The following is a 25,225-nucleotide window of genomic DNA, read 5'->3' as shown; positions in this document are numbered from 1 at the left end:
ATCTACTAACAACCTATACTTGGCCTCCAGCAGTGATTTTGGATTGCTGTGCCCCTAGGATGGGGATGGAGGGGAGCAGGAGGGAGACCTGGTACCTTTAAGGGGATACCTCTCATTCTTCAGGTTCTGAAAAACCAGTTGCCTCCAGTGTGAGGAACCAGAGGGGGGATATGGTGTTCACGTTGGAGCTATAGGCTGGTGTGGCCATAAGGGCAGGGCAGCAAGGGCTTCCCTGGGGAGCAAGCCCCCCCACCCAACCACCACAGGGGAAGATCTCCTTTGCAAGGTTATGCCACGCCCCCATGCCCCCCACTCCCCCATGCTCCCACTCCAGGCCAAGGCAGCCATTTCCTCCTGCTGCCCTGGACTGGCCCCTGCTGGGCAGGTGTGGGACCCAAGGAGCACACAGTGACAATGGGACCTACTGGATCCTGGCGGTTATGATGCGGCCGGCATACTGCAGACCCGTTAGGGCGATGTACATCCGGAGAATCTCGTTGGTTCCCTGTGGCCAGTAGTGTAGAGGTCAAAGGCTGTCCCCTCCCCTCCGCCAGGCAGCCATGGTGGTGCCACATGTGCTGGGTATGCCCAGCCACTGCCTGCTTGCCCATGCCACAGAAGCCACTGCTCCTGAAGCAGCTGGGAGCAGGGCTGTGACCAGGGCTCAGGGAGCACACAGGGATGAGGAGGGAGTTCACCAGATGGCCATGGGCTCCCACTGGGACCCCCCCCCCCAATCTCTCCATGACCAGCCTCACGTGTGTCACGTATTTCTCCAAGTCTCCGGCTCCTCTTTAAAATGGAAACTAGCTTCCCTGGGTGGTGAGGAGTGCCTGGGGCTCAGCCAGTGCCAGAGAGACACTGCTGGCTCCAGGTGGAGGCCAGATTCCTCACAGAAGCCACAAATTGCTGAACAGGAGTGGCATCTAGAACCTCCTCAGTGCCAGGTGTCATCACCCAGAGGGCTGCATGTTCCCCACTCCCCCCACCTGTGATTCTGATCAGAGAGGCTGGTAGGCTTCTGCTCACTCTGCACAATGGTGCTGTGTATCAGGTGCAGGAGCCTGACCCAGGTCACACAGCCAGCACCTGGGACTGAGGACTGTCTCCTGCAACCAGGCTGATACCACGGATAGCAGGACTCCCTACAGGAAAAGGGGAAGACTGTGGAGGCCTCCTGGCACACCAAGCAGGCTCCAGACAGGAGATCCTGCCCCACAGCAAGAGGCCTGTGTTTTTCCAAGGCCTTGAGGGCTTCTTGAACCCTGCTGACCACCCTAGCCCCGGAGAAGCCCAACCCTCCCAGACTGAGGGAAGGGCCGAGACCGCTCAGGCTGGCCCTTGCCCTGTCTGTCCACTAAAACAGTGGAGATGGCTGGAACCCAATGGGCAGGCTGGGAACAAAAGCAGCCAAGAAGGCCTCCCACTGGGCAGGACGGGGTGGGGAGCGGCGGGGGGAGACAGGAGAGAGGACCACATTCCTAGAGGCTGATAACGCCCCTCATCACCAGACCTGCTGCTCAGGCCCAAACCCTCTCCCTGCCTCCTGTGTACGGACCGTCATATTCCACCCACCCTGCTGTGTTCTCTTAGGTCTAGCCCCTCCCTCCCAGCAGGAGAGCCCCTGGCCTCTGGCCTCAACCCTGCAACTCACTCTCCACATAAGCCCCTGGAGGGATTTCCCACAACACAGATACAACCAAATAATGCCCTGCTTAAAGATGTTTTATGGCTTCCAAATTTCTCTGCTGTCAATCAACGTCTTCCACAGTCTGGCTGCTTTTCTAGCCTTCCCATGCACCTTCTGCAACACCCCAAACCCACTGCCTGGCATAGCACACCTAGCAGGACTGACTGCTGCTCCCAGAAAGTTCTTCTCTCTCTCTTCATTCACCTTGTGGCAGCAGATCAGGCCCATCTGGGCCTGGCGCACTCTATTTCCCTACCCCTCAGGACACATTGCCCTCCCTGCCCCCCAGTCCTTGTCAGAGCCCCTTCTTTCTGCCCCTAAGGGCCAGGAACACAAGCTTCAGAAAACTCTGGCTGCCTCTGGAGGATGCCCACTCCCTGCCTCTTTGTACTTGCACTCCGTCATCTCCCTTGGTCAGCACAATCAGAACACAGCACCCAAAGTCTCTGTGGCCTAATTCCCTCTCCTGCCACCTGGCACATGCTAACTGAACCAACTCTTCAGTCTTGTGACTTCATGGAGGGCAACAATCGGGAATGAGACATGCCAGGGCTAGCAGAGCCCTTGAGAGCCAATCAGGGCATGCAATCCAGCCCTGGGCTGTGGTGACCACTTTGGGGACCTCTGCGAGGCCCTGAGCAGCTTCTTTAGGACCAGGCAAGGTGGGGGTGGAGAAGAGCCTAGCTGGTAGCAGGGCCACTCACCTCGAAGATGAGGAGGATGCGGGTGTCACGCAGCATGCGCTCGTACGGATAGTCCCTCATGTAGCCCAAGCCCCCGAAGATTTGCAGCGCCTCATTCACACACTGCCAGGCAGCCTCAGAGCTGAACACCTGTGGGCCCAGGGCAAGGTCAGCATGGGGTGTCACACTGATTCCCTTCCAAAAGGAGGACCTATGCTACAGGGATCTGGGTGGCTGGGGAAGCGTGGGAGGCACCACGACTTGGGGAGGACGTTGGCCAGGGAGGAACTTGAGGGGTGATGTGGGCAAGTCCTTTGCCTTTCTTGACCACACTGGCCAGCTTGTGGTCCCCACCCCATCATGACCTTCTGGGCCTACCTTCACCCCCTCTGTACCTGGCTGAGCTCCTCTTCCTTTAAAACCCATTTAAGATCTTCCCTTCCCCAGAAAGCCTGACCTGTTCCTACCCAGCCCTGGTGGCGTGACTTCTTTCTGTCTCTGCACACTATAAGCGCCCTGGGGGCAGACATACTGCCATATTAAGCTCTAGGCTTAGCATATAGAAGAGGCTGGCCAACAGCAAGCTAATGTCTGTGGTCACCATTCATGGGTGACAAGACGACGAGGTGATAAAACATGTGCAAATGCACCCAGTATGCAGGCTGCAACTAGAAAAGACTCAAATGCCACCCAAGATGCCCAACCTTTTTTTTAAAATTTTTTATTTTTTTCAGGGACCTTCCCACTTCAGGATCCCAACCTTATAGGTAGACTCTCCTGCTGACACCAGGATGTTCACTTCTCTAAACTGCTATACCTCTCACCATTTCTCTCAGGAGCTCAATTCCAGCTTAAAAACAATTGTTGGGGGGACCAAGGTAGGGTCCCCCAAAGGGTGGCCATCTTTTTAATACAGTTAAAAATGACACCCTCCACCATGAACAAAACAAAAGCAACAGAAAACTCTAGTATCTACATCAACCAAATAAGATAATCTTCCCACCTCAGCCTCCTAAGTCCAGGTGTGTACCACCACGACGGCCAATTTTTGTATTTTTTTGTAGAGATGGGGTTTTGCCATGTTGCCCAGGCTCGCATACTTAGTGTTTTTTTTTTTTTTGAGATAGAGTTCGCTCTTGTTGCCCAGGCTGGAGTGCAGTGGCACGATCTCGGCTCACTGCAACCTCTGCTCCCTGGATTCAAGCGATTCTCCTGACTCAGCCTTCCAAGTAGCTGGGATTACAGGTGCCCGCCACCTTGCCTGGCTATTTTTTTCTATTTTTAGTAGAGATGGGGTTTCATCATGTTGGCCAGGCTGGTCTCGAACTCTAGGCCTCTGTGATCCACCCACCTCAGCCTCCGAAAGTGCTGGGATTATAGGCGTGAGCCACCGCACCTTGCCATATATTTAGTTTTTAAGAGGACGTTTTGAAACCAAAAAGTAGGAAGGCCATAAATTAAGGAAAAAAGAAGTTCTTCTCACAAAAGCCAGCTGCAATGTTATTATTCTAAAAGGATGTTAACAGAATGGTCTCCTTCTGCTATAAACTGCTGATCCACTGGCAAAAGCTTGGCAGAAACTGCACTGTGGGAGCATGGAGCCTTCCTACAAACTGCTGCTCACCAGTCACTTCCCTGCTCTTGTTCCCCGCCCACTGCCTGTCTATCCCTGGAGTGCTGCACAGGGCTAGTGCATCATAAATACTGGATCAATGACAGGAGGAAGATGATAGGCAACAGCATGGGCTTGAAAGATCACAGTGAGGGAGCTTTCCCAAGCCTCCCTCCAGCGCCAGCTCTCTGGCTATGCCAGTGTTACCTTCACCATGGCTGCCTCGATGGAGCAGTCGGGAAAGCCCGGTTGGTCTAGCATCCCTGCCGTGAGGTAGGTCATACTCTCCATGGCGTAAGCCTTCTGAGCCATCAGTGCAAACTTCTCCTGGAGTATTCAGAAAAAAAAACACAAGAAGCAATTTGCATGTGCTGACAGCCAAATCTTCAAAACAGGAGAGAAGGTAATTAAGTCAGAATCCTGAAAACCCAAGAGAAGCAAGCCCAGTGGCCCTTGTTAAATAAAGCCTTAACTAGTCTTCTTCCCAAATCACCACAGAAGAGTCACCAGTACAGAGACATCAAAAGAACACACTGTCATGTCACACAGTGAAATCCACAAAGACAGCACTGAACCGTCTATACCTGAATCAATCCAAATTCGCTGAGTCTCTTGTTAAACTGTTTCCTTGTGCAGGCGTACTCAGCAGTCATTTCTGAGGAAGAGCAGAGTCATTAGAAAGAACTGGAACTTTTCTGTTATTGAAACATAATTTCCTATGGCCTTCATCCTTACCCTTCCCACAGGCGGGCACTATGAGAAGCATGTCTGCTGAAATCAAATGCCCCAGAAGCTGGTACCTCCACTTGCCAGCACCCATGGGTCAGAGGAGAACCACCCTTCCTCATGGCATCTACAGTTTAGCATCAGATACAGATTTGAATCCTGACAATGGTTCTTACAGCCAGTGGCCTGGGCCAAGCATGTCACCTCCCTGAACACCATCACCTACATCAGAGTTGCTGTGAAGATATAACCAGGTGGAAGGCAGAGGGCTCCTCACACAAAGCCAGGCACAGAGGCCCCAGACAGAGGCGGTGCAGGCCCAAACCCAGCGCACAGTGCTCCTGACCAAAGCAGGTGGGGCCTCCTGGCTTGAATACTCGGGCTGGGGCTTCCAAGCATGTGGTTGTGACAAAGTGCTGAGCTTTGAGGGCCCATGAGTGAGATGGCGCCTCTCCCAGGCAGAAGCACACCCCCCCACGCCGGTAGCCATGTTCTCCACAGGCTCTCCCAGGTGTGGCGTGCTCAGGAGGTGAAGAGGGCTGAGCTTCCCAGAGGACTTGCAAGTGAGAAAAGCCCTGAGCTGGAGCCTGAGAGCTTTAGTTTTGGGTCCAGTTGCCCTCTCTGAGCCTCTGTCTTCTCATCTCTAAAATGGAGGTAAACCAAAACAAGTATGCCCAGCTGAGCTTCCCAGAGGACTTGCAAGTGAGAAAAGCCCTGAGCTGGAGCCTGAGAGCTTTAGTTTTGGGTCCAGTTGCCCTCTCTGAGCCTCTGTCTTCTCATCTCTAAAATGGAGGTAAACTAAAACAAGTATGCCCATCTTGGCCCAAAAGAGGCCGGCCCAGAGCCTGGCATCCAAAGAGGAGCTTCATAAAGCACTTAGGGGTGTGCCATCCCAGGCATTCCCATTTCCTCACAGATACTTCCACAACAGACAGGATGGTTACAGGGTTGTTCTAAGTTCACTGGCAAAGCAAAATGGAGGTTTCAGGTATCCTGACAGAACAGAACAAAGAAAGATCCAGAGGCCCAGGGACCTGGGTTCCAAACCCAACCCCACTCCCCAAGCACCATGCAGTCACCGAGGAGGCGTGAACCTTGGGCACCTGAGGCCATGTGTCCTGGGCGCCTGGCTCGTGGTACGTGCTCACCAAGCAGCTTTGTCCCTACTCCTCTCGCCCCAGACAGAAAGCCCGTTCTCCCTTCCCCATCCCCTGTGTGGAGGTGAAACAGAGGAATTCGAACACGACGAATTCAGGGGCAGGCTGAGGAGACCCTCTGGTCTCCACAAAAGCCCAGGGACGGAGCTTGGGCTGGACCCTCAGTCGAGGTGGCCTAGTTCAGCACCAGCCTGGAAGTGGCCGGGGGAATGGCAGAGCCTCCAGGGATGGAGCCGGGGCAGCAGGGAGTGGAGCACAAAGGGCCTTGTCCCTGACTTACCTACCAATCAATCTCTTGAGCATCCCAGCCACAGCGCTGCCCATACTGAACCGGCCACTGTTGAGGATGTCCATGGCCACCTGCAGGGAGAAAGGGAGAGTCCAGGGGCCCTGAAGGAGGCAGGGAGAGGAGGCCATAACCACACATCTACCGTTACCAGACCAGGCGAACGGATCAGCTTGCCTTCCCTCAGGCTGGGAGAAAGCACTGTCCTAACATCTCAGAACAAGGTAGTTTGCTCACTGATGCAGCTCTACCAACGTCCCCGCACAAGAAAGATCACTGAACGTTATTCCAAAGGAACATGCCAGAGCTGGGCATGGTGGCTCCCACCTGTAGTACCAGCATTTTGGGAGGCCAAGGCAGGAGGATCACTTGAGCCCAGAAGTTCAAGACTTGGGCCCAACAGAAATTCTACATTTAGGTATAAAGCAAAATAACTGAAAACATATTTCCACACAAAAACTTGACATGAATGTTCATAAGCATTATTGATAGCAGCCAAAAGTGCTAACAACCCCAATGCCCATCAGCTGTTGAATGGATGAGCAAAATGTGCTATCTCCACTCAACGAAAGATAATTTAGCCATAAAAGGAATGAATTACTCATTCATGCTACAAGAGAGATGAAACTTGAAAACATCACACTATGTGAGAGAAGCCTGCCACCAAAGACTGGATCTTGCATATGACTATTTCTATGAAATGTTCCTAACATGCAAATCCATAAGGACATAAAGTAAAAGAGTAGCAGCCAAGGGATGGGGTAAGGGTCTTACTGGACAGTACAATGTTTCTTTATGGGATAAGGAAATGTTCTGCAATTAGGCACAGGAAGTATTTGAACAACATAGTGAATATACTAAAAACCACTGAAATACACGTTTTAAAATGGTGAGTCCTTTGTTATATGAATCATCTCTTGATAAAAAATATTTCATTTTAATCTAAAAAGAAAAGAGTAGGGCAGGGAGGTAGACACACAGCTTGAGCTTCACCGGACCCCACGGGCTGCTTTCTCACACCCGCTGTGGAAGGGGATCCTAGACTCTGCTCGAGGTGAAGGAAGATTCCCAACTTTACCACATACTCCTTCTAGGAGCCAGCCAATTTTCCAGTCTCCATTTCTGACTTCCCAACAGATAACCATGCAAAGTCACCTGCCAAGCACAGGCTGCTCTGCTATGAGCAAGGATGGGGCAAAAGCTGGGGGCCGACAAGCCGCACTTGAGACATTACACGGTACTCACAAGGGGCTGTGGCTGGCAACTCACCTTAAACCCACCTCCAACCTCTCCAAGGACGTTTTCCACAGGTACCTTGGTGTCTTCAAAATGGACTTCACAAGCTGAAACACATGAAATTTAAGATCTCATCTGACAACGCAAACCACTCTGCATTTGACCTGCAAAAGCAGGCAATTCGTCCGTCCGTCTGTCCGTCCAACATTTGGTAGGACAGTATAGAAAGACAAAGTTCCTGTCTTTGTGGAGTTCATACTTTGGTTAGGGAGATAAACTATAAACAAAACAATATAATATTGCCATCAGTGCAATGGATGAAATAAACAGGGCAACACGATAAGGAGAAATGGAGGTTGGCAAGGGGATGGATAAAATTTTTACTAAGGGCTATGTCAGACTTTTGTAAGTTGGCATTTAGCAGAAGTTTAAAGAATGAAAAGAGCCAGGCATATAAAGAGCCAGAACAAGCAAAGCGAGGGAGAGAACAGCATTTCCTAAGGTCTCAGGGTAGACTGAGACCACTAGTCTCAATTCTTAACTCTAACACAATCACACCCCTGCAATCTAACTGTAGCACTCTCCCACTGTGGGGAGGGGTGGACCTCCCTCCCTTTCCCTGTCTGCTAGGTATGATCATGTGACTTGCTGTGGCCACTAGAATAGAGCTGAGCCAATACGAACAGAGGCCTTAAATGTGCTTTTAGGGTCAGGTGTGGTGGCTCATGCCTCTAAAGCCAGCATTTTGGGAGGCAGAGGTTGGAGGATCACTTGAACCCAGGTGTTTGAGACCAGCCTGGACAACACAGCAAAACCTCTATTAAAAAAAAAAACAGGCTGGGCACGGTGGCTCAAGCCTATAATCCCAGCACTTTGGGAGGCCGAGGCGGGTGGATCACAAGGTCAAGAGATCGAGACCATCCTGGTCAACATGGTGAAACCCCGTCTCTACTAATACAAAAAAAAAATTAGCTGGGCATGGTGGCACGTGCCTGTAATCCCAGCTACTCAGGAGGCTGAGGCAGGAGAATTGCCTGAACCCAGGAGGCGGAGGTTGCAGTGAGCCAAGATCGCGCCATTGCACTCCAGCCTGGGTAACAAGAGCGAAACTCCGTCTCAAAAAAAAAAAAAACAAAAAACAAAAAACAAAACAAGGTAGCCAGGCACGGTGACTCACACCTGTAATCCTAGCACTCTGGGAGGCTGAGGTGGGGAGATTGCACCTGAGCTCAGGAATTTGATACAAGCCTGGGCAACATGGTGAAACCCTGTCTCTACAAAAAACACAAAAATTGGCCAGGTGTGGTGGTACACACCTATAGTCCCAACTACTTGGGAGGGTGAGGCAAGAGAACTGCTGGAACCCAGGAGGCAGAGGTTGCAGTGAGCTGAGATCACATCACTGCACTCCAGCCTGGGTGACAGAGGGAGAATCTGTCTCCTCCGACAAAAAAGTGCTTATATAGTTTGGCTTGGCCCCTTGGGTGCTTGTGATCTGCTGTAAGAACAAGCCTCCAGATGGACCTGAATCCAACCCACAGCCTGAAGCAGGCTGCCAGGCACCTGCAGACTGAGACAACTAAAGGCTGGGAGCTATAAGCTGAGCTCTAAGGTGGTCTGTCCACCAGGACTGCCATAGTAGGAGATGACCACCAGGCCTTCAAGTGAGCAGCACTTGGCTGTGGGAACAAAGACAAAGCCCATGTGGCACTCTTAATTTGATCTAATGCTTAACAAAAACTGAAAGTATTTAAATCTCATTTTGTCTTGCTATTTGGACAGAGTCAAGGGCCAGTCTCTCCCTCTCTCCCTCCCTCTCTCTCTCTCTCTCTCACACACACACACACACACACACACACACACACACACGAGCTACTTACTGTTGGAGCCCCAAATGCTTTCTGGACAGTCAAGAGTCAGTCTCACACACACACACACACACACACACACACACACACACACACGAGCTACTTACTGTTGGAGCCCCAAATGCTTTTTGGACAGTCAAGAGTCAGTCTCTCTTACACACACACACACACACACACACACCACACACACACACACACACACACACTACTTACTGTTGGAACCCCGAATGCCTAACTTATCTTCAGGTTTCCCATTAGTGACTCCACCAAAGTCTCTCTCTACTATGAATGCTGTGATTTTGTCTTTCACTGATCCATCAGAATTAACGATCTCAGTCTTTGCAAACACAGTAAAAATATTGGCCAGTCCTCCATTGGTAATCCAGACCTGAGGACAGAAAGAAGGACTTTGGAGAAAACCAAACCCCTATGTGAACCATCTCAGCTCTGTCTTTGCCCATCAAGCTCCAGCTGCCAGTCAGACCTCAGACCAGACATACAGGGTCCCTGGCATTAAAGAAGCCAACCAATCATGAGGAATAGAGGACAGGGCTCAGCCCAGTCTCCCAGAGCAAGGATTTTTCCCAAGGGACACGCGTGGCCAGGGTGGTGCAGGGGGGAAAAGAACATCCAAAGTTGTCAAACAGCTCAGGCTCCACTGCCAGACAACTGCATTTCTTCAAGAAAGAAAAGGTTTAATCATTTCTCAAGGTATACATATATCAAAACATCATGTTGTACCTGTAAAATAAATACATTTACTTCTAAAACGATGAAAAAAAGAAGGTGGGAGGGTGGTGAGGAGGAGGAAAGGAAACAGGGAGACAGACAGAAACAGACTCCTTAACAAATTGCCACAGATGAGGCAATCAGGGATATCTGAATGCTGATAGACGTAAGAAATTATCAGCTGGGCACAGTGGCTCATGCCTGTAATCCCAGCACTTTGGGAAGCCGAGGTGGGCAGACTGCTTGAGCCAGGAGTTTGAAACCAACCTGGGCAACATGGTGAAAACCCATCTCTACCAAAAAAAATACAAAAAAATTAGCTGTGTCCCTATACTCCCAGCTACTTGGGAGGTTGAGGTAGGAGAATCACCTAAGCCTAGGAAGCTGAGGCGCAGTGAGCCAAGATCGTGCCACTGTACTCCAGCTGGGTTGACACAGTAAGACCCTGTCTCAAAAAAAAAGGGAAATTTATCAATTTTTAAAATGTGATAATGGTATTATGGCTTTTTCTTTAAAAAAAAAAAAAAAGTCTTATCTTTTAAAGAGACATGCTGAGATTGTTACCATGCAACCGAGAGGGGGTGATGCTATTGGAAGATGCACAGTGGCCTGAATAATGAGTAATGAGATTGCCAATAAAGGCAGTTGACCCTGGGCCTGCTCTAAGGTGCTCCAAGCCCAGTGAGCAGATGACTGCTTGGGTTGGGGCCAGGCACAAAGAACATGTCTGAAATTTTCTGTAACAAAAAATTTAAAGTATTTTGGGGGTTTACAGGCCAGGCATGGTGGCTCATGCCTGTAAACCCAGCACTTTCAGAGGCCGAGGTGGGTGGATCACTTGAGGTCAGGAGTTCAAGACCAGCCTGGCCAACATGGTGAAACTCCATCTCTACTAAAAATATAATTATTAGCTGGGTGGGGTGGTGCTCACCTGTAATCCCAGCTACTCGAAAAGCTGAGGTGGGAGAATCACTTGGACCTGGGAGGCAGAGGTTTCAGTGAGCCGAGATCACACCATTGTACTCCAGCCTGGGTGACAGAGTGTGACTCTGTCCTAAAAAAAATTAAAAACATAAATGCAGCTCAAGAAGGCAGTCAATGTTATGGCAATAGGTACAATCTTGGTGTGTGGAGAGTGCTTACTCAGTGGCAGTGAAGGTCGTGACCAAGACCCTGATGTGGCCGTGAGGACAAAGCCCTACCTTAGAGCCGTTGAGGATGTAGTGCTTCTTGTCTTCACTTAGCCTGGCTCTGCTCTGGATTGAGGCTGCATCACTCCCACTGCAGATGCAGAAAAATGTGGTCAAGGAAGAATACTAGGAATAAATATGAATGCTTTCGAGGGCCTGAAAATGGAGATTTTAGTACTTTTCAGATAGAGATCAGCAAACTTTTAGATCAGATAACATACTCAGCTTTCCAAGCTACAGGATGTCTGTCTCACCTCCTCAATTCTGCTGCTATTAACAGAACATGAACGCAGATGAAGACAATTTGTAAAACGATGGGCATGTTCCAATAAAACGGAGCCTGGCGTGATGGCTCATGCCTGTAATCCCAGCACTTTGGGAGGCTGAGGTGGGGAGATCACTTGAGGTCAGGAGTTCAAGACCAGCCTGGCCAATGCGGTGAGACCTTGTCTCTACTAAAAATACAAAAATTAGCCAGGTGTGGTGGCATATGCCTGTAATCCCAGCTACTTGGGAGGCTGAGGCAGGAGAATCACTTGAACCTGGGACATGGAGGTTACAGTGAGATGAGATTGCATCACTGCACTCCAGCCTTGGCAACACAGTTAGCCTCCGTCTCAAAACAAAAACAGAAACAAAAACAAAAACAAAAACCCCAAACTTATACAAAAAATACAAAAAAAAAAAAAAAAAGGAGGGCATGGTGGCATGTGCCTGTAATCCCAGGTACTAAGGAGGCTGAGGTAGGAGAATTGCTTGAACCTGGAGGTGGAGGTTGCAGTGAGCCAAGATCTCGCCACTGTACTCCAGCCTGGGCAACAAAGTAAGACTCTGTCTCAAAAAAACAAAAAAAACAAAAAAACTTGGGCTTAGGTATAAACATGCAAATTAGTACTTACAGTAGGCTCATTTGAGGTCCTGTGAGGATGAGTTCTGGGCAACCCAAGAAGAATGACTGTTCCCAGGTCCCCATGCAAAGGGAAGCTGGATGGAGTACGGTCCAGGTGACGGACTTATCATCAGAGTCCCAAGTCCTGCCGTAGCCCTGCTCCATCCCAGCAGATCACATGGCCTTACTGAACCTCAGCTCCTAATGTGTAAGTGGGAACAGTACCACCCATGCTACAAATTCTGAAACGCACTTTGAAGTCTGAATGTATTATTGTATGTCGAGGTGTATTGTAAACCACAAAAATTCATTTAATAAGTGCTGTCAATTGTGGTATCTCACTTGCAAGTCTCACTGGGACAGAGAAATAATGCCAAGATAAGAGGAGAATGGCAAAAACAGTTGCTGAGTTGATTCTTTAGAAGATTTTGGAAAGAAGGAAAAGTCAGCTGCTCAAGAAAACCAATAGCCCCTTGCCCCAGTATCTTGGAAAATACCGTGGCTGCTGAAGGATAATGTTCTGTGCGGGCACAGACCTGGCTGGCTCGGTGAGGCAGAAGGCTGCAATGTGCTCCCCAGATGCCAGTTTAGGCAAGTATTTGGCCTTCTGCTCCTCAGTGCCAGCCAAGATGATCCCCTAAACAAAACAGACACAGACTAATGTCAGCTGTGGGGAGAAAGGAGAGCGTGAGGTGTGCTTATGAAACATTTCCTTTCTGAGGTAAATATTTACTTCAGTCAAGAGAGGACAGCAAGAGCTCAGAGCAAGCAGCCACAGGCAGAGCCCAGGGAGCCAGGCTGCTGAGGAGACTGTCAGGGACGCACGTGCCAGCACAAGCCTGCGGGACCCACAGTGCTTTCCAGTCTTTGTCTAAAACTTTCCTATCAGTTCCTCCATTTCCCAGCCTGGTGGTCTTGGGCAAGGAATATCCCTTCCCAAAGGAACCCTTCATCTTGTCATCCACAAACTGGGCCACTCCCACCCACTAGCAGGGTGGTCTGGATGAGGAAACATGAAGACACGGGAGTGCAGGAGCCAAGCCTATCCTAAAGAAGGTGCTCAATGTCAGTGCTGTCCCACCTGCTGCCCTGCTAGTGCCAGACAGACAGGCCCCTTCTTCACTAAACATCTGCATGAATGCACACACTCTCTGGGGTGGAGGAGCTGAGCATGGTATGCATTCAGCTCTCTTTGATGTCAACATTAAGCAGAAATAACCTGAGTAATGAGATTGTCAGTAAAGACCCTGGGCCTGCCTAAGGTGCTCCAAGCCCAGTGTGGGGAAGGCGGCATGTGAAAACAGTGGGGGACATGCTCAGGCTGAGGGACAAAGGCTCCGGAGGGGAGGCTACTTCCAGCCCAAGGCGAAGGCAGTGGCACCCGACCTGGGCCTTGAAGGGTGGATCAGAGGCATTGAGGACAGGAGGCAGATTCAAAAGGAAGGGACAGTGTGACCCAAGGGCCACTGTGCATGTGTGTGTGGGGACTGAGCACCACGAGGTGTGGCTGGAGTGAGGGAACTAGAGGGCAGGGCTGCCTATCAGATAATTAGGTCTGATTCACTTCTCATAAAAGGGAGCAAGCCTCTGGCCTCTACCCCACCATTTGACTCCAAAAGACCTACAGAGAGCAACACACAGAACCCCCAGACACCTGACCTTGAGACCAATAGCCTGGTGTGCTGCCAGAGTCACAGAAATGGACCCGTCCACGCTGGTAATCTCCCCTAGTCGTGAGTACATGGTGTTGGAGAGGCCCAGGCCACCTAGGAGAGATGAACCAGTGTCAATCACAGCCCAGCCCCAGATTCCTCCCATTAAGGCTTCTTTTTTAATTTTCCTGATTACGAACCAGTGTCAATCACAGTCCAGTCCCAGATTCCTCCCATTAAGGCTTCTTTTTTAATTTTCCTGATTACGAACCAGTGTCAATCACAGCCCAGCCTCAGATTCCTCCCATCGAGGCTTCTTTTTTTAATTTCCCTGATTACGAACCAGTGTCAATCACAGTCCAGCCCCAGATTCCTCCCATTAAGGTTTCTTTTTTAATTTTCCTGATTATAAAGTAATGCCAGACCACTATATTAAAAAAAAAAATTAGCCAGGCGCAGTGGCTCACACCTGTAATCTCAACACTTTGGGAAGCTGAGGCGGGTGGATCACCTGAGGTGAGGAGTTCAAGACTAGCCTGGTCAACATAGTGAAACCCCATCTCTACTAAAAATACAAAAAATTAGCTGGGCATGGTGGCAGGTGCCTGTAATCCCAGCTACTTCAGAGGCTGAGGCAGAAGAATCACTTGAACCTGGGAGGCAGAGGTTGCAGTAAGTGGAGATCGATTGCGCCATTGCACTCCACAGCCTGGGCAACAAGAGTGAAACTCCATCTCAAAAAAAAAAAAAAAAATTACAATACAGTCCAGGCACTGTGGCTCACACCTGAAATCCCAGTACTTTGGGAGGCCAAGGTGGGCAGATCACCTCAGATCAGGAATTTGAGACCGGCCCGGCCAATGTGGTCTCTACTAAAAATACAAAAATTAGCTTGGCGTGGTAACACACAATTGTAGTCCCAGCCACTCGGGAGGCTGAGGCAGGAGAATCGCTTAAACCTGGGAGGCAGTGGTTGCAGTGAGCCAAGATCACGCCACTGCACTCCAGCCTGGTGACAGAGGGAAACTCCATTTAAAAAAAGAAAAAAAAAAAATCAGCCAGGTGTGGTGGAACATGCCTGTGGTCCCAACTACTTGGGAGGCCAAGGCATGAGAATCACTTGAACCTGGAGGCAGAGAGGCTGCTGTGAGCCGAGATCAAACCACTGTACTCCAGCCTGGACAACATAAAGAGACTCCATCTCAAAAATAAAAGAAAGAAAATCACAATATAGAAAGATATAAAGTAAACAAAAACAAAGGCTGGGCGCAGTGGCTCACAACTGTTATCCCAGCACTTTGGGAGGCTGAGGTGAGAGGATTGTTTGGGTCCAGGAGTTCAACACTAGCCTGGTCAACATAGCAAGACCCTATCTCTACAAAATAAAAAAAATTCAGCAGGCATGATGGCTCACGCCTGTAGTCCCAGCTACTTGGGAGGCTGAGGTGGGAGGATTGGTTGAGCCCAATGAGTTCAGGGCTACAGTGAGCTATGATCACACCACACCATTGCACTCCAGATCTCACAACAGAGTGAGACCCTGTCTCAAAAAAAAAAAAAAAAAAATTGCTTACAATCTTGTGCCTCAGAAAGCGATTTCTATGTATATCTTTCCATCCATACTTTTTCTAGGCATACAAGCATATGTAGATACTTAAAATATGAAGATATGTATACACACACTGAATCAATTAACATGTAGCGAGAATCTTCTATCACAGTTGAAGGTCTTTATAAATGCAACAGCTATAGTGTGTCCCACTGCCCAGTATCCAGGACTCCAGGACAGAGTTTCTCCACTGTCGCACTGTAACATTTTGGAATGGATTGTTCTCCGTTGTGGGGGTCTGTCCTGTGGATTGTCAGATGCTTAGCAGCATCCTTGACCTTTATAATTTTACATCAAAAGGGCCCAAGGGTAAACACAAATGGCACCCGTGTGTTGACCTATCCCTTTGAACCATTTTCTACCTTGCCTCCCCCACACTGCTTGCCTGTCCCTTTAAACCTCTGCAGAAGTCAGGTGACCAACTAAGAACAAGCAAAAAGGAGGCAACCTGTAGTGACTGGCCAACTCAAATAAGGCAGAACCTCCACTTGGGGGCTAAAAACATCACTACGATGCTCAAAGAATTACGGGGACAGTCCATAGGACAAAGAACCCTGTGCAAAGGTTCCCACTGGTTCAATCTTCCCCCTCGATGTGACTTGCACCCTACAGCCAGCCAGACCACATGCCTCATTTCTGTGCTAGGATGAGAAGCACAGGACCCAAAAGCACTTCCTCCCTACAGGTCCTTCAATCAGTCTACATCCACCCACCATGTAGCCCACAACAGATGGTGTCACCTATTTCGGCAACTAGCCCTTGGATATGCTGCATTTAAAGGTCAACTTTCTATGCACCTATGCAACAATCTTGCATGTTCTTCACATGTACCCCAAAACCTAAAATGCAATAAAAAAAAAAAAAAGAGAGAGAAAGAAAAAAAAAAAAAAGGTCAACTTTCCTAAACAGAACCCTTTCATGGACAAATACAGAGTGCTTTCTTAAGAGCTAAACTGGCTGGGTGCTTGTTTGCTTGACTTACCATATTCTTCTGGGACTTGCAATCCAAAAAGCCCCAGGCTCTTCAATTTCTCCAAAGTTTCATCTGGGATTTTCCCTTCCTGGTCAATTTTTCGCGAGTCCACTGCCAAGAGGAAAATTTTGATTAAACAAACATAAGCTATGTTTCTACAAATATAAGTAAACAGAACAATGTTTATATATTGGTAATATATAATCCCAGAGTAGAAACTTTTTCAAAACTAGAAATTCTGTAGTCATGGTCATTTGGCCTGTGTTCAATTTTATGTAATGAGCCCAGGAAATTTTTTATTTTTATTTTTATTTTTATTTATTTATTTTGAGACGGAGTTTCACTCTTGTTACCCAGGCTGGAGTACAATGGCACGATCTCAGCTCACTGCAACCTCCGCCTCCTGGGTTCAAGCAATTCTCCTGCCTCAGCCTCCCGAGTAGCTGGCACTACCGGCGTGCGCCACCATGCCCAGCTAATTTTTGTATTTTTAGTAGAGGCGGGGTTTCACCTTGTTGACCAGGATGGTCTTGATCTCTTGACCTCGTGATCTACCCACCTCAGCCTCCCAAAGTGCTGGGATTATAGGTGTGAGCCACTGCGCCTGGCAAAAATTTTTATTTTTTTATATTTATTTAGAGACAGTGTCTCACTCTGATATCCAGGCTGGAGTACAATGACACAGTCACAGCTCATGTAGCCTCAATCTCCCAGGTTCAAGCGATCCTTCTGCCTCAGCCTCACGAGAAGCTGGAACTACAAGCACATACCACCACACCCAGCTGATTTTTTTTTTTTTTTTTTTGAAACAGTTTCGCTTCTGTTGTCCAGGCTGGAGTGCAATGGCACGATCTTGGCTCACTACAACCTCTGCCTTCTGGGTTCAAGTGATTCTCCTGCCTCAGCCTCCCCAGTAGCTAGGATTATAGGCATGCACCACCACACTTGGCTAATTTTGTATTTTTAGTAGAGACGGGCTTTCTCCATTGTTGGTCAGGCTGGTCTTGAACTCCCAACCTCAGGTAATCCACCTGCCTCAACATCCCAAAGTGCTGGGATTACAGGCATGAGCCACTGGTGCCCAGCCCGATGTGTTTTAATTAAATGGCAATAGGGATGACCCCTAAAGCAAAATATTATGAGTGGAAACCATTTCTCCCTCAAGAAAACTTCCCCAGCCGGGCACGGTGGCTCACACCTGTAATCCCAGCACTTTGGGAAGCTGAGGCGGGTGGATCACCTGAGGGTTGGGAATCTGAGACCGGCCTGACCAACATGGAGAAACCCCGTTAGATGAAAGAAAAAAAGAAGAAAGAAAGAAAGAAAGAAAGAAAGAGAGAGAGAGAGAGAGGAGAGAGAGAGAGAAAGAGAGAGAGAAAGAAAGAGAAAGAGAGAGAAAGAGAGAAAGAGAGAGAGAAAGAGAGAAAGAAAGAAAGAAGGAAAGAAGGAAAGAAGGAAGGAAGGAAAGAAGGAAAGAAAGAAGGAAAGAAAGAAAGAAAGAAAACTTCCCCTAGGTATGCCACTTCTAATATAAATATCAACTGAATTGCGCTTACAATGGAAATTGGCAATGGGTAAAGAAAACCATACATACCCTCTTCAGTGAAGAATTTTTCCACGGGTCCCAAGAACTGACTGATTTCATTAAGTTCATCTTGGGTAACTTCTGGAAATGGGAAAACTTCTTTCTAAAAATAGTAAATATTTTCTAAAAATTATATTTTAGCACGCTCCCATCATGGAAATATCAGTTAAAAGCGAAGGAAAAATATGTGCTCTACTCTACTCTGGCCAGCAGGACAGGATGCACTGAAGGAACTGGAAAGTAAATCTCACAAGGTTCCTGAGATACAGGAACTGTGTGCAGGCTCCACCAACCACATCCATCTTCTTCCCCTGTTCAAACAGGTTCTTTCTGATTTTGCTCAGCTTTCCTTCTCAGTACAAGAGATGATAACGGTCCCATGAAACAAGGAGCCCAAGACTAACACGTAGAAGCCTGGGGGTCTGGTCCTTGATTTCAGGCTTACTAGTTATATGGCCTTCGCCAAATCCCTTCAGCTCTCCAAACTACCCCTTTCTCACCCATAATAGGCAGGTAATATTTACTCAAGGCCCTTGTGAGAATAGTGGAAGATAGTGGACGTGAAAGCTCCTTAATGAAATGGGACAATTCTACATCAATTATTGTGTAAGCACAAAGACACTACGCCCACAAGAGTACACTGTGTTTACCAGGTCTGACTGATCCCTACAGCCTCTGTCTCTCCTGCTCACAGACATCTGCTCCCTGTGCTGAGCCCCTCTGGACTTTTGGGCTCTGTTACCCCTTCAATTGTCAGCATGACATGAGCTTTGGATGTGGACTTTAGGCTGCTCAGCAGTAATGTCTTGAGTCACAGCTACAGGCCCAAGGGTCACCTGTCCTCATGGCACCTCTCACCAAGTGTCTCTAGAGAAGTCTTCAGGAGACGTCAACCTTCTCTCCACCCCTTGTACAGCTAATCAGCCACTGGATTTATCTAGTCTGTCAGTATGTTCTCACTGTTTTCTCCTCTCTGGGCCCAGGACCACAGGCTTATAGGTGAGTCCCTAACTAAAAGTGACAGCTGACTTAAATGAATCCCTGCCTCCATCCATTCCGAAACTACCCTGAAGGTGGTACAGAAAAAAACAAACTTGGCTGGGCACGGCGGCTACTGCCTATAATCCTAGTCCTTCGGGAAGCTGAGGCAGGCATATAGCTTAAAGCTCAGGAGTTCAAGATCAGCTTGGGCATGGATGCACATGCCTGTAGTCCCAGCTACCCAGGAGGCTTAGGTGGGAGGATCCCCTGAGCCCAGGGAGGTTGAGGATACAGTGATTGCACCACTGCATTCTAGCGTGGGCAACAGAGTAAGACTCCATCTGAGGAAAAAAAAAGAAAAAAACAAGCTGATGGCCCCATCACTCGAACCCGATATTCAAATAAATCTAGTGCAGAAACCAAGTATGTAAAACAGACAAAAGCCAAGCAGCTCTGACTGAGACTGCTGATAAACAGTCTGGAAAACAGTCCCACAGATAAACTGATAAACTGCTGGAAAACAGTCACCCAAATCCCACCCACTCAACTTCCCACCCATCCCTGTAGCAGTCCGAGGGGCACTCCATGAATAGCAAGGGTTGGGCTGAGGGCAGGGTGATAACCACTGGCCTACATAATCTGAAAGGTCTTTTCCAGTTCTGAGATTCGAAGCACGTCCCATGTTTCTGCTCTAATCCCAGTAAGGCTGAGAGATGGCATTGGCCTTATCCTAATTAGTAGCAGAAGGACCTAAAAGTGGTCAGATTCTGAAGAACCTGAAAGTAGAGAAAACCAGATCTGCTGTGGAATTACATGTGGACTAGGAGACTAAGAATACAAGGTGACTCCAGGTGTTCTGTCTGAACAGGAGGAATGACTGAGCCATCATTATCTATGATAAAGAAGGCTGGTGGAAGGAACAGGATTGGGCGGGAACCAGGAACTCAGTTTTGGATCTATTACTCTCAAATGACTCTTAGACCTCTTAGTAGAGCTTTTGAGTACAAAGGTAGATTTTTAAAAAAAAATCTTAGCTGGGTGTGGCAGGGCATGCCTATAGTCCCAGCTACTGGGGATGCTGAAATGGGAGGATCTCTTGAGCCTAGGAGTTCAAGGTTGCAGTGAGCTATTATGGCACCACTGCACTCCAGCCCAGGTGACAGAGGAAGCCTCCAACTCTGAAAAAAAACAAAAGAAGGCGTCCACCTTCAGCCTGGTGTAGGCCTTTAAAACATATAACATAAAAATGGCTTCCAAGAGAGCTCTGGTCATCCTGGCTAAAGGAGCGGAGGAAATGGAGACCATCATCCCTGTAGATGTCATGAGGTGAGCTGGGATAAAGGTCACCGTTGCAGGTCTGGCTGGAAAAGACCCAGTACAGTGTAGCCGTGATGTCATGATTTGTCCTGATGCCAGTCTTGAAGATGTAAAAAAAGAGGGACCATATGACGTGGTGGTTCTACCAGGAGATAATCTGGGTGCACAAAATTTATGAGTCTGCTGCTGTGAAGGAGATACTGAAGGAACAGGAAAACTGGAAGGGCCTGATAGCCGCCTTCTGTGCAGGTCCTACTGCTCTGTTGGCTCATGAAATAGGTTTTGGAAGTAAAGTTACAACACAGCCGCTTGCTAAAGACAAAACAATGAACAGAAGTCATTACACCTACTCTGAGAATCAGGTGGAGAAGGACAGCCTGATTCTTACAAGCCATGGGCCTGGGACCAGCTTCGAGTTTGCGCTTGCAATTGTTGAAGCCCTGAACGGCAAGGAGGTGGCGGCTCAAGTGAAGGCTCCACTTGTTCTTAAAGACTAGAGCAGCGAAATGTGACAATCACCTAGAGAAACAGGCCTTAGGAATCTATTCTCACTGTGTTCGCTCTGAAAAAAACAACGGTAGGTTAATGTGTTCTGAAGCTGCCCTCATTACTGCTTTTGTGGAAGTATAGCTGTGAAGTCACAACTACACAGAAATCTTTCAACCTACAGATTGTGTCCATACATTTCTAAGCCTTGTTTGCAGAATAAACAGGGCATTTAGCAAACTACTGAAAAAAAAAAAAAGGAATCTGGAGTTCAATCTCAACTGGAGAAACGTGAGGCATCAGGATACTGATTATATTTAAAGCCAGGACACTAAATAAGGTCACCCAGGAGATGGCTGTAGATGAAGAGACCAAGCCTTAGTAAATTCCAACTCAGCTGGTTGGAAACACTGGTCACTGCTTAGCAGTCAAGGAGCTAAAAAAGAACCAGCAATGGACACAGAGAAGTATCAGCCAGTGAAGTATTTAGAACATTCAGAGAATAGTGAGAATTGTGATTCAGAAACCAGAGAAGAAAGTGTGTCAACAGGATGTAAGGATGAACTGTGACAGATGCCAAGGAGGGGTCAAGTAGGGTGCGGTCTGAGAACAGATCACACAATCTGACAACATGGAAGTCACTACTGACTTTCATGGGCATTGGGGACAAAAGCCTGAATGGTAAGGGGTCAAGTTCCTGTAGAAGGAACACTTAGCGATGCAGAGAAAGGAAAGAACTACTCCTGAGTCGGTGAGAAGGCCTGAGGTCTAATGAGAGGTTGGTTTTGCCAGGAGCAGGCACTTCATAGTAACAGAATGTAGACAATATAGGCACATATGCAGGGGGAGGGAGTAACTGTGCCTGTGGAAATTCTCATCTGACTGCATAGATGTTCCCAGTGGAATAGGAAGCAAAGCTAACAGTTGAGAGTAGGGCAGTGACAGAGGTTTAAAGATGAAAACAGATCTAAAAGATTTGTGTTCTTTCTTCACCATGCTGCTGGGAGGCAAGAGGTCCCAGAAGAGAGCACCACATCCTGGGTAAAAGGGTTTCCCATATGTTAAAGACATAGCTCTGAAGTTTCTTTCTTTCTTTTTTTTTCTTTTTTGGAGGAGTTTCGCTTTTGTTGCCAAAGCTGGATTGCAATGGTGCAGTCTCGGCTCACTGCCACCTCCGCCTCCCGGGTTCAAGCGATTCTCTCACCTCAGCCTCCCGAGTAGTTGCATTTACAGGCATGTGCCACCACACCCAGTTAACTTTGTATTTTTAGTAGAGAAGGGGTTTCTCCATGTTGGTCAGGCTGGTCTTGAACTCCTGATCTCAGGTGATCTGCCCGCCTTAGCCTCCCAAAGTGCTGGGATTACAGGTGTGAGCCACCGAACCTGGCTAGCTCTGCACTTTCTAGAGGGGCAAACGGCTTTTAGTCTGAGTCTTAGCTTCTGTGTCTGCAAAGTTGCTTGCTATAAAGGGGTCAGCCTGACAACCTCAGAGGAATGTTCTAAAGAGAAGTCAGGGAATAACTCCTCTGATACAGGATCAGCCAACATTCAGCCAGGCTCAAAGTAGGGCACCTCTAAGAAATAGCAAGTATACAGTTGCTTTCCTTAGAAGATGAAACTAAATACAAAGGAAAGAGCAAGTAATGTGTTTACTCCTATTTTGTAATGAACGCACTGAAGCACAAGGAATTGAAGTCATCAGCTCCAAGGTCGCAAGACTAGTGTTTGAAGCCAGCTTTCTCTTCTACTGCACAGTCTACAGTTTAAGAAGACTCTCCATGCACCATTTATCTCACTGGGGCTCCACAACACACCCATGAAAGAGACACAATACTATCTCCATTTTAAGGCTGAAAGAACTGAGTCTTGGTCGGGCTCAGGTGGCTCATGCCTATAATCCCAGCACCTTGAGAGGCCGAGGCGGGCGGATCACCTGAGGTCAGGAGTTTGAGACCAGCTTGGCCAACAAGGTGAAACCCCTATCTATTAAAAATACAAAAAAAAAAAAAAAAAAAAAAAAGCCGGGCATGGTGGTGGGCGCCTGTAATCCTAGCTACGCGGGAGGCTGAGGCAGGAGAATCGCTTGAACCCCGGAGGCAGAGGTTGCAGTGAGCACTCCGGTTTGGGTGACAAGAGCAAGACTCTGTCTCAAAAAAAAAAAAAAAAAGAACTGAGTTTCTTTTCTTTTTTTTTTTTTCAACGAGCCGAGACTAAACCCAAGTCTTCCAATTCTAAGAGGACAAGGAGTGTTTTATAACCAAACTGTTACCATTGGCTGGGTTGTGCGACTCGTGGAAAGCACCTGCGAGCCAGATTTCTGAGGAACCTCAATGGCAGGGTGAGGTACTAGGGCTCAACTGGGGAAGGTAGCCCTAGGGCGCTGGAAGGTGACGGAGGAGGAGCATGATCTAAACTGTTTAGGAATCAGAGAGGAAGCCCTGCACATTTCAAGACCAGGTCAGCTGAAACGAAGGCTGCTTTATTTATTACCTAGCCTAGAGTTTTACACATTCTCCTGACAAAATTTAGCTGAAACACTTCACCACCACATTTCCCAGGGTCCCCAGTCTTGGAAATATCCCACCCTTTCTCTGGGAAGGTTCTCCTGGAATTCGGAGTCTAACTCAGGAATCTGGAGTGTTAACACGCCTCGCCTGCAGGGTCTATCTCTCTGGTAGGTTTGGGGAATCTGAAAAAGCTCAACACCAGCCTTGCAGCTGAGGGCGAAAAGCGGGAGCCAGACAGCAAGGGTTCGCCCAGAGCTCGTTACCTTCTCGATTTTGCCCAGGAAAAGGTGTTTGGCGAAAGCTTGTATAGGCGGGCTGGTGCGCAGTGGCCGCCGGCTCGCGGTAAAGACCACCAGAGACCGGCCGGCACGAGCCGCAGCCGCAGCCGCAGTGCGCAGGAAGAGCCCAAAGCCGCTCATGCTGCCGGATGTTCTTCGTCCTCAGCCTCCACCGCTTAGCGCCTCCGGGACACACACGGTCCGCAACGCCTAATGACGTTACCGGCCCGCGACTACGTGCCGTACTCACTGCGCCGGCGCAGTTTTCCACAGCAGGGGATGGAAAGGCCGGAAAGATCCGATGGCTGACACCATTCGCGGCCAAGGCCTTAGTCACGTGCACCTAGCCCGCGCCGCCTGATGACGTCACGCATCAAAGCTTCCCGCCAGCCCCACTGCACTTGCGCGACCAAAGGAACTCGGCGGAGATTGGAGGGGTGGGGCCGCGGGCATCTTGCCGGACTCTGGCAGTCTTGACGGCGCTAAAGGATCTTTTGTTTTTTTTTTTCTTTTTTTTAATCTGTATTATTTATTTATTTATTTATTTATTTTTATTTTTTTTAAGACGAGATTTCACCATGTTGGTCGGGCTGGTCTTGAACTCCCGACCTCAGGTGATCTGCCCGCCTTGGCCTCCAAAGTGCTTGGATTACAGGCGTGGGCCACCACGCCCGGTCTATTTTTTATTTTTTTTAACTTCCCCTAACATAGATCATAGGAAACAAGGATTTGTTTTTCATATACCAATACCATAAATGCCAGCCCTGGGAAGCTTCCTTGTGTACAGAAACCTAAAGGCCAGCCCAGCTGCCTCCACTACTTGCTTCTGTATTGTTACTCGCGGCCGTGGTAAACTAGAGAAAAGCAAGAGAATGGGGGAAATGTGGGGTATTGGGGTCTCTACAGGGGCACAGTAAGGGTAAGGTCACATTTTTTTTTTCTTTTTGAGACGGATTCTTCCTCTGTTGCCAGGCTGGAGTGCAGTGGTGCCATCTCGGGTCACTGCAACTTCCGCCTCCCGGGTTCAAGCAATTCCCCTGCCTCACTACAGGCGTGCGCCACCACGCCCGGCTAATTTTTTTGTATTTTAGTAGAGACGGGGTTTCACCATGTTGGCCAGGATGGTCTCAATTTCCTGACCTCGTGATCCACCCAGCCTCCTAAAGTGCTGGGATTACAGGCGTGAGCCACCACGCCCGGCCAAGGTTCCATTTTTACCTGGTTGGTGGATTCCTGAGATACTGTTTTGTTCCTAGCTCACATGTATGCTACGTATATTTTTTGAAACAAAAAAATAAAATTGGTGTTCAGCCACAGAGCGGTCTGGATAAAACTGAGTCACCTCTGTCTTAGGAAACACTAACTTCAAAGGCGGGCGGAGGAAGAGAAGCTACAGAAGGAGCTGAGAAGAGGTGGGAACTGTTGGATGGGATGGGACAGGCCAAGCTGTGACCACCCAAGGGGTTCACCTTGCCCGCTGCCTAGACAGCTGATTTATCAAGACAGGGGAATTGCAATGGAGAAAGTAATTCACGCAGAGCCAGCTGTGCTGGAGAGGGAGTTTTGTTACCCAAATCAGTCTTCCCCAAAACAGAGATCGGAATTTTTAAGGATAGTTTGGCCAGTAGGAGCTTGGGAAGTGGCAAATGCTGATTGGTCGGGTTGGAGATGGAATCATAGGGGGTCGAAATGAGTTTTTCTTGCTGTGTTGTGTTCCTGGGTGGGACTGCAGACCTGGCTGAGCTAGATTACCAGTCTGGGTGTTCTTAGG

At 48.6% G+C, this 25,225-nt stretch overlaps 1 protein-coding gene and 1 pseudogene across 2 annotated transcripts in view; one reads left to right on the top strand and one right to left on the bottom strand.

Annotated features, from left to right (window-relative positions):
* The window catches only part of ACAD9 (acyl-CoA dehydrogenase family member 9), a 40,727-nt gene extending 17,074 nt beyond the window's left edge, over nucleotides 1-23,653 (bottom strand). For both annotated transcript variants that reach the window (XR_010337234.1, XM_012435012.2), the window contains exons 1-13: nucleotides 23,440-23,653; nucleotides 17,895-17,988; nucleotides 16,310-16,411; nucleotides 13,726-13,832; nucleotides 12,603-12,703; nucleotides 11,190-11,268; nucleotides 9,472-9,646; nucleotides 7,424-7,497; nucleotides 6,153-6,228; nucleotides 4,570-4,640; nucleotides 4,193-4,312; nucleotides 2,395-2,523; nucleotides 426-505 (exon numbers count right to left, since the gene is read on the bottom strand). Coding sequence is in view for 1 of the 2 variants with exons in the window: in XM_012435012.2 (XP_012290435.2) it covers nucleotides 426-505; nucleotides 2,395-2,523; nucleotides 4,193-4,312; nucleotides 4,570-4,640; nucleotides 6,153-6,228; nucleotides 7,424-7,497; nucleotides 9,472-9,646; nucleotides 11,190-11,268; nucleotides 12,603-12,703; nucleotides 13,726-13,832; nucleotides 16,310-16,411; nucleotides 17,895-17,988; nucleotides 23,440-23,595 (1,364 nt within the window). In the remaining variant the exon portion in view is untranslated. The remainder of the gene's footprint in view (nucleotides 1-425; nucleotides 506-2,394; nucleotides 2,524-4,192; nucleotides 4,313-4,569; nucleotides 4,641-6,152; nucleotides 6,229-7,423; nucleotides 7,498-9,471; nucleotides 9,647-11,189; nucleotides 11,269-12,602; nucleotides 12,704-13,725; nucleotides 13,833-16,309; nucleotides 16,412-17,894; nucleotides 17,989-23,439) is intronic.
* On the top strand, nucleotides 20,113-20,709 carry LOC105705221 (Parkinson disease protein 7-like; annotated as a pseudogene).
* Nucleotides 23,654-25,225: the final 1,572 nt, after the last annotated feature.

Source organism: Aotus nancymaae, unplaced genomic scaffold, assembly GCF_030222135.1.
Source record: "Aotus nancymaae isolate 86718 unplaced genomic scaffold, 86718_ANA_hifiasm-v0.15.2.pri h1tg000046l, whole genome shotgun sequence".
NCBI lineage: Eukaryota > Metazoa > Chordata > Mammalia > Primates > Aotidae > Aotus > Aotus nancymaae.
This window is presented reverse-complemented; position numbering and strand designations above follow the sequence as displayed.